The sequence below is a fragment of the Dromiciops gliroides genome, chromosome 4 (genome assembly GCF_019393635.1).
Source record: "Dromiciops gliroides isolate mDroGli1 chromosome 4, mDroGli1.pri, whole genome shotgun sequence".
Classification (NCBI taxonomy): Eukaryota; Metazoa; Chordata; class Mammalia; order Microbiotheria; family Microbiotheriidae; genus Dromiciops; species Dromiciops gliroides.
The window spans coordinates 496,245,765-496,258,062 of record NC_057864.1 but is presented as its reverse complement, the minus strand read 5'-3'; the positions used below and the strand labels follow the sequence as shown (position 1 = coordinate 496,258,062).

General features: G+C 59.5%; 1 protein-coding gene across 1 annotated transcript; it reads right to left on the bottom strand.

Moving 5' to 3' along the window:
• Nucleotides 1-1,112: 1,112 nt before the first annotated feature.
• SUMO3 (small ubiquitin like modifier 3) lies at nt 1,113-10,687 on the bottom strand. Its single transcript, XM_043963193.1, has 4 exons — nt 10,520-10,687; nt 4,000-4,128; nt 2,405-2,476; nt 1,113-1,988 (listed from the first exon to the last, which is right to left on the bottom strand). Exons 1-4 carry the CDS (start codon nt 10,538-10,540, stop codon nt 1,926-1,928), a joined length of 285 nt encoding a protein of 94 aa, XP_043819128.1. The 5' UTR covers nt 10,541-10,687; the 3' UTR covers nt 1,113-1,925.
• Between the last annotated feature and the right edge of the window lie 1,611 nt (nt 10,688-12,298).

Here is a 12,298-nt window from a genome sequence, read left to right as displayed (position 1 = left end):
GTCAGGCTCACGTGGGCGCGCACGTCCCCGCCGCCTCCCGCCCAGCCAGCGGACTTGCGCGTGCGCGGCGATCAGGCAGGAGGGCGCCATTGCTATGGGGGGGGGAGGACGGGAGGACGGGGAAGGGACCGGCAGAACTAGGGCGTGGCGGTGGGTCACTGAGACGGGGCCGCTTAAACGAGAGGCGCCCCCTAGAGGCCCCCCGCAGCAGCTGCACCGGAGAGCGCCGGCCATGGGCTCAGTGGCCACGTGGCACGACGTCTCCAGGGGAGGGCCAGGGAAACTGCTTGGGGCCTTGTGCAGGGTCCCTGGGGGCCAGACTCGGGGGGCCCCCCCACTGGGCTGTGCCCGCAGGTTGGGGCTAACCGACCTGCCATGGGGAGGAAAGCACGGGTTAAACCCGCAGGGTCTGGGAGCCCCAGGGAAGGCTGCCCAGGCACCCACTAGTCGGCTGGGGGAGGGGGAGGGCAGGGACCCAGCCCAGAGGGCTGCAGGCTTATGGGGGGCTCCCAGAGAGGGGGCACGAGCCTCCCCGCCCACTGCATGCCCTTGGTCCTGGCAAATGAGGCCAGGGCATCCAAGCTTGCCCAAGCGGCCCAGTCATTTCCAAAATGCCTTGGCCATGGCATCAGAAGGATCCCCAGGGCCTGGGCAGGGGCCTCAGACTGGCCAAGCCCTCCCTTCCCCCTCTTGGCAGGGTGGGGCTGAGATCAGTCCCTAAGGGGAGCCCCTGGTAAAATTCAATGCAATGGATCTGGTTCAGGGTCTCCACCATGAAGCCCAGAGGCTACAGGACTTGCATGGGCTCCTCCATCTCCCATCTCCAGGCCTTTGGCCAGGCCATCCCCCTCCCTTCACCCTTCACTACCCAATGGTTCTGTACTGAATGAGCTGCCCAGTGTGGTGTGTCCCTCCCCCTGAATGGAAGCTCTGGGAGGGCAGACCCTGCCTTGTTTCTTGGTCTCTGAAGGGCGATGTCCAAATCCCCCAAGGCCCGATTCACAGGAAGTAGCCAGGAGTCCCTCTCTGGGCCTCAGTTTCTCCATCTGTCGGATGGGGGGAGCTGGAGGGCAGGGGGGCGGCGGCGGGAGGGCGGAACACAAGCCAAGAGCCAGAGTACCAAACTATATTTACTGTATACAGTAGTAAAGGACAACAGAAGACGTACAAATCGAGAAGAGACAAGCCGAGCCCACAGACACGGAAGGCCAAAGGAAAAGAGCCACCCACCTTCAGCAGGCAGGTTCACACGAGCGGAAGCGCCGCTGGGGGGAGGGGGATAGACCCCCCCCATGGATCACCCGACAGGACTCAGAGGACACAAAGCACCAGGCCCATCTCTGTCCCACAGACCAACTGTCCCCTCCCCCCCCCATGAGGGCAGGGGGGAGGGGCATCTGCTGGAGCTTTGGGGCTATACCCCACCTGTCCATCCAAACAGGTCCTCCGACCCCCCCACCCCCACCCCACCCTGCAGCCCGCTCCCGCCTCCCTCCAGGAGCCCGGCACATCGATCAGCGTAGGATCCTGATTAAGCTGATGACAAGGCAGGCACCCACCCGCTCCCCCTCCCCCCCGCTGCTGTGACTAGACCGGAGTATTTACATGATCAGAAGCATCCCAAGCGCGGGGGGCCAGCACGTCTGGCCCCCAAAGCAAAGGGGGAGAGAGAAGGAAGGAAAGTGAGGACAAACAAGCAAGAATCTTTTACTTCAGCAAAGAGAACATTCCACATTGGCCCAATTCGAGGTGTGGCGTCGTTCCCGCTGGGATGGTTGGCAGTTGCACAGACTCCGGCCGGTGAGGCAGAGAGAGGAAAAGAGTTTGCACCCGCGTCCTCTAGAGGGGCGGAAGAATCCCACCATTCCCTATCTACCAGCCAATCCCAAGACCGAGGAAGACACCGGGGGCTCCGGCCCGCAGGCCTAACACACTCCCCCCGTCTGCTGCTGGAACACATCGATCGTGTCTTCATCTTCCATCTCCAGCTGCTCGGGCCCCAGGAGGGACCAGAGGGGAAGAAAAGAAACATGGGCTCGTTAGCAGCTGGGCTCTGAGGATGGCTGGGGCACCCAGTGGGCAGAGGCACCCCCCCCCACGGCCTGGGTTCCCGTGGGGCTCCCTTATGGCGCTGCCCCCCAGAGGGAGGGCACTCTGCCCATCCCCTCTGGACAGGGTAAGAGAGGGATGGTGACACGAGACGACTAAGGTCAGAGGTGAGGCTTCCCCTCACCCAGCAGGAAGCTCAGCTCCTGGGCCCCCCCACAGACCTCCATGGTGGTGGCCACGTCAGTGCCCCCACAAGCACAGGGCTCCCCATTTCCCACCCCGCCAATCCCAAATGGGAAGGTCGGCTTCAGGGTCTGTCCAGAGGCGGCTCTGGGCACTCGGCCCTGGCTCCTACCTGTGCGGGGGTATCCGTCTCATTAATCGGTTGTCCATCAAACCTGAATCGAATCTGTCTCATTGACAAGCCCTGAAATTTAAAAAACACCCATCAGGACGGGCTGTTACCTCCTGAGTTGCAAACTATTCCTGTGAAAGCCACGTTATCTAACACTTCTCGCCACAACTCGGTGAGTCTGGAAGCGTTTGGTAAATGGGTCAGAGAGGCGTGTGCCCCAGAACACCAGCACTGACCACCCTGGGCAAAAAGGCAAGAGACCGTGACCTCTGAAGTTCTTCCTCCATTCACGGCTGAAAAAAGGTGGGTGCTTCGTCCTGATTTCTTTAGTCGTGGGTGGGGAAGGGAGGAGAGAGGAGGGGGAGGAAGACTCTAGGTATGTCTCGTCAAAGGTGGGGGGGGGTCCGCCTCCAACACCATCAAGGGACAGTGCCCACCTGCCTGCACTGGCCAAGTGAAGGGGGCTGGGCCAAGCATAGAAGCCTAAGGAAAGCAGGCTTCGAGATGCATTAAGATGATGCTTCAGGGGGCCGCTAGGTGGTGCAGTGGATAGAGCACCGGTCCTGGAGTCAAGAGGACCTGAGTTCAAATCCAGCCTCAAACACTTAGCACTTACTAGCTGTGTGACCCTGGGCAAGTCGCTTAACCCCAATTGTCTCACTTAAAAAAAAAAAAAGATGATTCTTCAGAAGCCCTGAGACATGAAGCCAAAGGATTCGGCGCCAGCCCAGGAGGCCCCAAGCCAGGAGGGCCTCCGAACAGGGGCAGCCCTGGGGTCTGCGGTGCCCAAGAGCCACGTGCATCCTCCCCTCTCATCCAGGTCCCCACTTAGAGAGAGGCAACTCAAATGAGCCCTCACCCCACCAAAATCAGAGGCAGCGGAGGTGGGGGGCAGAGCTGCCCGGCTCATTCGTCCTGAGAGAGAAGCCTCCAAGCCTTCCCTCCCCGGCTCCCTGTTAGATGGAGCCTGCTGCCGACCCCAACCGGCGACAGCTCTTCTTGGCTCCCTGGGGATTACTGGCCAGCAGGGGGACCTGGGCTCAGGACTTGACCTCCCTTTCTCTTTAAAGGAAACCCAAGAGGAAATTTCCTGGAAGTTTTCAAGCGGGGCGGAAGTCTTCCTTGAAGAAATGGGAAGTGAGTACTCACTGGGAGTTTCGTTTGGGCTCTGGCCAAAAAGCAGGCTGAGGGCCGAGCAGCGGGCCTCGCTCCCACTCTAATGCAGACCAGGTTCTCCCCAGAGAAGCAGCGTCCCCCTCACCCCCTTCCCACTCCCTCCCTTAAGCACTGCTCTGTTCAGTGCCCTGTGGATGGTCTATGGCCAAAGGACTGAATGGGGTGGCTTTGTGTAGCTGATGCCACACAAGTGACCACACACATCACACTTGTTTGTGAAGTTTCTAAAGCTCACTCCTAGACCCTTGCCAGGGGTGGCCAATCACCTCTGAGCACGAAGCTGTTGACCGCCTGAGGCCCTGGGTGTGCTCTGGGCCTGCTGCAAAGGGGGACCGCAGCCATGTGGAGGGGTCAGCAGCCTCCCCATGACAGGCAGATGGCCAGTGTTACTCTCAGCAGAAGGCCCTCCATCCCCGTACCTGTCTCTCACAATAGGCCTTCATTAATTTGTTCAGAGGTGTGTGCCGCTTAATTTTGAACTGGACCACTGACCCATCCTGCCCGGCTACCTTCAGGTTGATGTGATCATTCTCCGTTTTCACTCCTTCCTGTGAAGAGAGAGAGGAAATGGAATGTCTCCCAGAACTCCCCACATGCCTCCTGAGGCACAAGAGCTGCCGCCACCCACAAAGAGAGACCTCTTGGGGCCCAAAGGCCTTCCCAAAGCCTCCTCCCCAACTCGAGGAAGGCGGGGGCGTTCTACCAGCCCCACCCAGCCTTTCTAGGTTCTATTCCTCCAGCTCCCACCTTCATGCCTTTGCCCTGGCTGTGACCCAGGCCTGGGATGCCCTCCCACCTGCTCTGGTAAAAGACAACCCAGGCCCCATCTCCTGTCAGAACCCTCCTCTCTCTGATCCCCCCCACCCCCGTCTGGTGGGGCGCCCCCTCCCAGGGCACCTTCAGACTTACTCCTTACGTCTCCTCTAAGGCTTTGGTCTTTTTGGAAGCCCCCGCACTTTACAAACAATCTCCCAGGATCCTCACAACCCCCCTGGGAGGTAGGCAGGGTTACAGGCAGACAGAGACTCAGTGATTTGCTCAGAATCCTACAGCTATTAAGTGTCTAAGGCCAAATTTGAACTCAAGCCTTCCTGACTCTCCAGGCCAAGTACTCTATTGGCAAGAACCAGGAGTGACGGGAGAAACTGCCAAGGGGCCAATTCAGGCAAACCCTCCTGCCACTGAGAGCACTGAGGCTGCCCTGGAAGGGGACGGGCTCTCCCGGCTGCCCCAGAGATCCTGTGGCCAGCCAGCTCCACCTCCCAGCCATGGGGGACTTTGCAAAGGCCCAGGCCATTGGTGGAAGGAGGGCCCTACGCTTAGGAAGGCAGGCGGCAGAGGGTTCAAATGACGCCTCTGCCCTCAGTCACAGGCTCATCTTTAAAACGTGCATAAGCAGCTCCTCCTCACAGGGCAAAGTGCTTGCTCACAGTCAGAGGGAGGCCACAGGGAGCCCTGCTGAACTGGGGGGCAAAAGGGGACCCCAAAGTGAATTTGCTTCTTCTCCACCACCATCTTCCAAGGTCAGGAAAGTTGTCCTGAGGGTGAGGGCCCAGCCCCCTCTTTTCCATTCCTCCCTCTCTTCACTTCCCTCTTCCTGCCTCTCTCTGGACTCGGCTTGAAGCCTGCTGGTGGTCCCTATGGCAGGCATGCAAGCAAGCGTGCGTGTACACACACACACAAGCACGCACACACACACACACCCTGCATGCACACAGAGAGCTGAGCCAATCAGAGGGCCCAAGTCACATTCTTCAAATCTGGATTGTGCCCAATAAATCAGGACAAAGGCTGAGCCACAGGGTGAGAGCCCCTGGCCTGAAGGCGGAGAGGTTCACCCTTGTATCCAGGATGGGCAAGCACAGCCTGAAAGCCTCTGGCTTTCCCAAGACACACAGAGAATAATGTGCTTCCATTTGACCACTTTTAGGTCCTTTTCAAAAAGAAGTAGGAGGCAGCACTGAGACCCCCCAAACCCAGCCCCCCACCCCCTTCCCAGTACTAGAGAAGGCCCCTAGAACTCACCAGCAATGACTCCCAACAATTTCTCCCACTGGAGGAGGCAAAAAGCAGACTGATGGACCAGAAGACAGAGCCCAAGGCCCCCCCATGGATCAATCCATGCTTTCACAAAAACTGCTCAGAAAAGCAAGGGGTTGCACAGGCCCCAAGACTCCCACATCACCCCCCAAGGCAACTTCCTGACTCAGGAAACCTCCGACCCTGCAGGTTTGACTCAGCTCCCCAGAGGAGCCAGCACATCCAATCAAACAGCAGAAACAAAGACAAAACTAATCTCTCTGAAATGAAACAAAAAGAAATCAATTGGAAACATCTCTGTGGCCCTCGATTCTCTGAGGACCCGAAGCCCATCGAGAAGGGGAGAAATGAAGACCATTTATTGTCCCAGGAAAAGATAGCCAAGCTCCCCAAGAGTCAGAAAAATGCCAAGTAAAGCAACCTTAAGGGGCCAAGCCCCTGGGCTGGCACTAAGCCACTGAGCCATCACCAGCCCCCAAACACCGGGCTGCTCGAGGAGAAGCCAAAAAGGACCGCCTGACCAAAAACAAAACAAAGAGGAAACCTCGTCTCCTCTCTGCCTACTACAAGGACCTATGGGACCTGAGGAACTGAGCCCATCTGACCAACCCTCACTGCTGTGCAACTGAGGGAAGGAATGACTTGTCCCAAGCTGTCCCAAGGCTAAGATCTGGGGGCAGGAATTGAACCGGGGTCTTCCTACCCTCCACCCCCAACCCATACTGCAGCCCAGTTGTGCAGCTGGGCAGAAACCAAGCCTGCTGACAAGTGGCATGCCAACACTTTCCTGCTGTCCATGAAGAGCTATGGGGCACCACAGAAAAGACCAAGAAGCCTCCAGGGAGCCAAGGCAGCCTTTCTGCTGAGGGGGCCGGACGCCCGAGGGAGCGGCCCTCTGGGTTCTGGCCTTCAGTGTCTCCACACATGGTCGAGGCCTGGGGCCTCTCTCCAGTGCCACCAGGCTCGCAGGGAACCCCAGATGACCCCATCAGGACCCTGCTTTTAAATGGATACTTCCATATTTCTCCACCCCTGATTCTTCAGCAGAAAATGCACAGGTCAGTCCTGAGGACACGCTCACCCCCACAAGGGCCCCCCACTCCCCTGCTCAGCCAGGCAAGCTCTCAGCCTGCCTTGGCCTGCCCCTGTCAAGCAGTCACCCAGCCGGCGTGGTCACAGGTGGCATTCTGATCCCTCAGTTCCTCTTGTTCGAGGGTCCAGACTGGCCAAGTATCAACTAAGCACAAAGACAAACGCTCGAACATCTTTTGCCTTGGAGAAGTCTGCCGGGAAGGCCAGTAAAGTGAAGGCTCCCAGAGGAGGCACAGAGAAGGACCAAGATGGAGGCGGAGTTGGCTACAGAGCTGGGCCAGAGCCAGTCTTGGCAGCATAAATGCTAGGCTAAGGGGCGGCTAGGTGGCACAGTGGATGAAGCACGGGCCCTAGATTCAGGAGGACCTGAGTTCACATCCGGCCTCAGACACTTGACACTTACTAGCTGTGTGACCCTGGGCAAGTCACTTAACCCCCATTGCCCCGCAAAAATAAATAAATAAATAAATAAAAAGTAAAAAATAAATAAATGAATGAATGAATGAGTGGGTAAGTAAATAAATAAATAAATAAATAAATAAATAAATGAGTGGATGGATAAATAAATAAATAGATGCTAGGCTAAGAGACTTGTCTTCTAGCCAAAAGGTCCCTGGGAGCTTCCTGAAGACCACTGAGCAGGAGGGGGCACAAACGCTAGGGTCCCATTGCCAGCAATGGCTGAGCCAGCGTGAAGGCCACTATCGCACCCACCTGGTGGTGACTGTGTGCAGAAGGGCCCTCACGGGACAGGGGATGCAGACACCCTGAGGAGGGGAGTGCAGAGACAGAGCGGCGTCCAGGATAAAGCTCTTTGGACAGGCACCCCAACAAGGCGGGCCATGAACAACAACCTCCAGAAGAGGCTGAGCCTTCAGGCAAGGAGCCAACCTGCCACAGTCCACCACAGCAAGGAAGAAGGGCTCAGTGGATGGCATTCCCCTCCCCATTCATTCCAGCCCTGGTTGAGCCAATACCCAGGCCACGGAGGAGGAAAACTGACACAAAGCACCGGCCCCCACGCCCCTACGATGAGCGTCTGCGGGCAAGCTGGTCTTGCACCGCCAATCCCCTGAGAAGGGCTGGCCACTCTCGGGGGCCCAAGCCAGGGGGCAGGCAAGTGGGGAATCCCTTGAGGAACAGAGCGCACACGTTCATCAGACCCACAAGACCCTCCACAAACCAGCGCCTCTGCTCCAAGCTCTCAGGAGCACGTGATGTTGGCCTAAGGCAGGAGGCTTTCAAATAATAATAATGGTAGCCACCTGTCCAAGGGAAAGGCTTTCCTGCCCCACCAGCTGGGCCCAGCCAAGAGCCAAACCACGTGTGAAAAGGGAGAGTCAAGGACAGGCCGCCACCTACAAGCGTTAACTTCAAAGATCCCCCTGCGAGGACTAAGGCACAGAGACACTGACTCTCCGCTGGATCCTCATGGGGGCTAAGGACTACCACAAATGTGCTTCCGGGGCCTCCATGGAGCCCACAGCGCTTCCACGAAGAGCTGCACGAGGGCTCCCCAAAGCAAGGCCTCCACCTCTCCCCTTGAGGCCTTCCGTTCCAAGGTGGGCATGAGGAAGGATGGCCGGAAAGATGGCCAGAAGCTGTGGATGGGGAAAAATCCTTGCACCCACAGACCCTCGACCGTGGGGCATGGGACCAACAAGGCCCCTACAGATGAGAGCCCTACAGAGAGCTGAGGGCCCCGACTAAAGCAAAGGTGACCAGGGAAAAACCACAGAGAGCTCCAAGGAGCAGCACAGGGCCTTGGCCCTTTTCACCCAGAAGGCTGTCAGCAAAAGCATCCTGGAAGGTGACGGGGCAAGCCCAGGGAAGGCCTGGCCTCTCCTTAATGACCCACCTCTGCTAACGAGGAGAAGGGGGCGGGCAGGCTTCGGGCCAGGGGTCCCAGGGGGGCAGCGGCTGCCCAGAGAGAGGCCTGGCTAGAGGCTTCCTAGAAAACCAAGGGGGCCACAGATGCCGATTGCCAGGCCCCTGGAGTGAGGCCTTTGGCCCTTGGGAGGTGACCCTCGAAGGGCAAGAGCTGACCAACAAACCCCAGTAATGCTCCTGAACGGTACCCTCCAGGTGGGAATCATGGGGCTCCAAGACATCAGACTCAGATGGGCCAGAGGGGGCACCAGAGTCGGCCCCCAGCCCATGGGCACCAAGGAGGGAGGCACAGAGCTCAAGGAGCCCGGGGCAGGGCAGCTCTTCCCGAGACTGCCCCTTTCTGCAGGTTCCTGCCTCCAGACAGGCTGGGGTGGTGGAGAGAAGAACAAGAGATGGGGCTCCTGGCAACACCCTGCCTTCCCCCCTGCCCCTCATGTGCAAGGGAGGGAAGATGGAGCCAGAGGGCCAGGCCCTACTCATCACTGAAGGGGAGGAGGAGAGAAGGAAAGGGGGGAAAGAAAGAGGTGGGAGGAGGGAGAGGAGAGGGAGGAGAGGAAGGAAGAGGGAGGAGGAGGGAGAGGAGAAAGGGAGGGGAGGGGGGAGGGGAGGAGGGAGGAGAGGGACAGGAGAGAAGGAAAGGAGGGGGGAAGGAAGAGGGAGGGGGAGGAGAGAGGAGAGAGGGAGGAGGGGAAGGAAGAGGGAGGGGGGAGGGAGAGGAAAAAGGGATGGGGAGGGAGGAGGCAGAGGAGGGGAAGGAGGGAGGAGAGAGGGAGAGGGAGGAGGGGAAGGAAGAGGGAGGGGGAGGAGGAAGGAGGGAGGAGAGAAGAAAAGGGAGGAGGGGAAGAAAGAGGGAGGGGGAGGGAGAGGAGGGAACAGAAAGAGGGAGAGGAGGAGGGAGGGAGAGGAGGAGGGGAAGGAAGAGGGAGGGGAAGGAGAGAAAGGGAGAGGAGGGAGCAGAAAGAGGGAGGGGATGAAGGAGGAAGGAAGGGAAGGAGGGAGGAGAGAAGAGGAGGAGGGTGGGGGAGGAGGGAGGAGAGGGAGAGGAGGAGGGGAAGGAAGAAGGAGGGGGAGAGGGGAGGGAGAAGAGAAAGGGGGAGGGAGCAGAAAAAGGGAGGGGAGGAGGGAGGGAAGGAGGAAGGAAGGGAGGAAGGAAGAAGAAGGATGGGAGGGAGAGGGAAGGAAAGAGATAGAGAGAAGGAAAGAGATAGAGAGGGAAGCAAGTAAAAAGGAAGGGGTAAGGAGGCTGGCCCAAAGAATAGGAGGACTCTCCAGCCAACAGGGAGGGAAGCAAGGAGAAGGAGAAGGGGCTGGAAGGAAGGAAGAAGAGGGATGTCCCCAAGAGGAGCACCAGGAGCACAGAGGAGGAGCAAGCAGAGGGGAGGGAGGGAGGAAGATGGAGATGAGGGGGGAGGGGCAGGAGGAGGGACAAGATAGGAGGAAAAGAGGGGGAGGGGCAGGAGAGAGGGAGGGGATGAAGGTGGGGGAGGGAGGGGATGGGGAGGGGGGGAGGGGATGGGGAGGAGAGAAGGAGGAGATGTGGGGGAGGGAGGGGGAGGAGGGGGAGGAGGGGGAGGGGGAGATGTGGGGGAGGGGAGATGTGGGGGAGGGAGGGGGAGCAGAGGATGGATGGGGAAGAGGGGGAGGGGAGGAGGAGCAGGGGAGGGATGGGGAGGAGGGGCAGCAGAGGAGGAGGAGCAGGGAGGGATGGGGAGGAGGGGGAGGGGAGGAGGAGCAGAGGAGGGATGGGGAGGAGGGGGAGGGAAGGAGGAGCAGGGGAGGGATGGGGAGGAGGGGCAGCAGAGGAGGAGGCCCCGGGGCCTGCAGGCAGCGGAGGCGGGCAGGCGGCGGGCAGGCAGGCCTCAGGCCCGGGGGGCCTCCGGGCCCGCCCCGGCCCCCCGCGCCCATCCCCCCTCGCACCTTGGGCTTCTCCTCGGACATGGCTCGCCGGGGCCGGGGATCTCACTCCCTCACTCGCTCGGGGTTAGGGGCTGCTCGGACGGCGCTCTCTCGCTCCCTCCGCTCCCTCCGCTCCCGTCGCTCCCGCTCCCGCCGCCGCTCGGGGACGCGCTTCCCCCCGCGAACCCCGCGCTTCCCATTGGCCGAAGAGAGTGTCACGTGCCATAGCGCGCTCCCGATGCGCGCGCCCGCCCGCCGCTGCCCCTCGGGCGCGCGCCTCCTGTCCCGGGGCCGCGAGGCCGTTGGAGGGAGATGCGTCACGGCACCGCACGTGACCAGGCCCCGTCCCTCCCCATCCCCGCGCGGAGGCGTTTGTGCGCGCGCGCGGCCCCGCGCCCCGCCTTCTGCTCCCACGTGACCCAACGGGGCGGTGAGGCCGGAGCTGCCGGTCTGGCCATGGGGCACACACTGCGCAGGCGCACAGGCCGCCCTCACTCCCTAACAGATACAGGGTAGCCGAGGCAGCCCGAGGGGGGAGGGGCGCACGAGTCCGACACCCCTCCCCCACCCCACCTCCCGCCGTGGGCAGGGATGAGGTTGCGCCTACAGAGAGAGCTACAGAGCGCGTGCGCGTGTTTGTGAGCGTGTATTCCTGTGCGTGTACAAAATGTGTGCTCTGTATAGGTGTGCATGTGTGCGCGCCCCTGGCCACAGGGACCTGCCCCGGTCCAGGCCCAGATTCAGGACACAGAGAGGAGGAGGAGGAAAGGCGGGTCTGGCGGCCCCCAGGTTGGGCCAAAGCCGAGCCGCCCCTGGCTTCCCTCCCCGAAGCAGCCCTGCAGCCCTAAGGCCGTTCTATTGGAACCTGGAGACAGCAGTGGGGAGCTACGGAAGCTTCTGAAGCGCAGGAACAGCGATTTCTATGGAGAGGAGAGAGTTGTTTTTGTTTTGTCCTTCGTTCTCGAAGATCATGACCTGAAATGAATTCGATTTAAGTGAGGGCGGGTTGTGCCAAGTCACCAGCCTCACTCTCTACTCCGGAGCCATCCGGATCTTTGAGGCAATCGGGGTCACACAGCTAGTACACATCATGTGTCAGAGCGAATTTGAACTCATGTCCAGGGCCAGGGTTTTTTCCGCTTTGTCAGCTAGCCACCCAGAGGAGGGGGGAGAGCAGAGAACTGAAAGCCGTGTTCAGTCCTGCCAACTCTTCGTGACCCCATCTGTGATTTTCTTGGCAAAGATACTGGGGGAATTTTCTTTCTCTAGCTTATTCTACATATGGGGAAACTGAGGCAGGCTAGGGTAAATGACTTGCCCAGGGTCACACAGCTAGTAGATGTCTGTACCATCTAGCTGCCCCTCATCCAGGAGAAGCCCACCCCCCATGCTCCCTCAACATCCACACATGCACAGTCTTTTATATCATCATATGACCCCACCCAAAGGCATCTTCTCTCCCAAGGCCTCCCCAAAACAGCCCTCCCCCCTCCATAGAATTCCCCAAGTCCCCGACCAAGATGGTCTTCCTATGCCCTGGGAACCACCCCCCCCCTAGGGGAGGGAATGCTGGGGTCAGCGAGTGACTTGGAAGTGTCCCTGCCCTCAGGAAGCTTACAGTTGCCAGGGGGTGGTCACCCACAAATAACCACGGGAAACCCCAGCCAACTGGGTCGAACACAGGGAGGTGTTTTGGCCAAGTCTAATTATGCAAATAGGGCTTGAACCCTTACTGTAGACCATGCTAAAGCTGCCAATCCAATGGCAGTCTTTAAGACACAACAAGTGAATGGACACAGG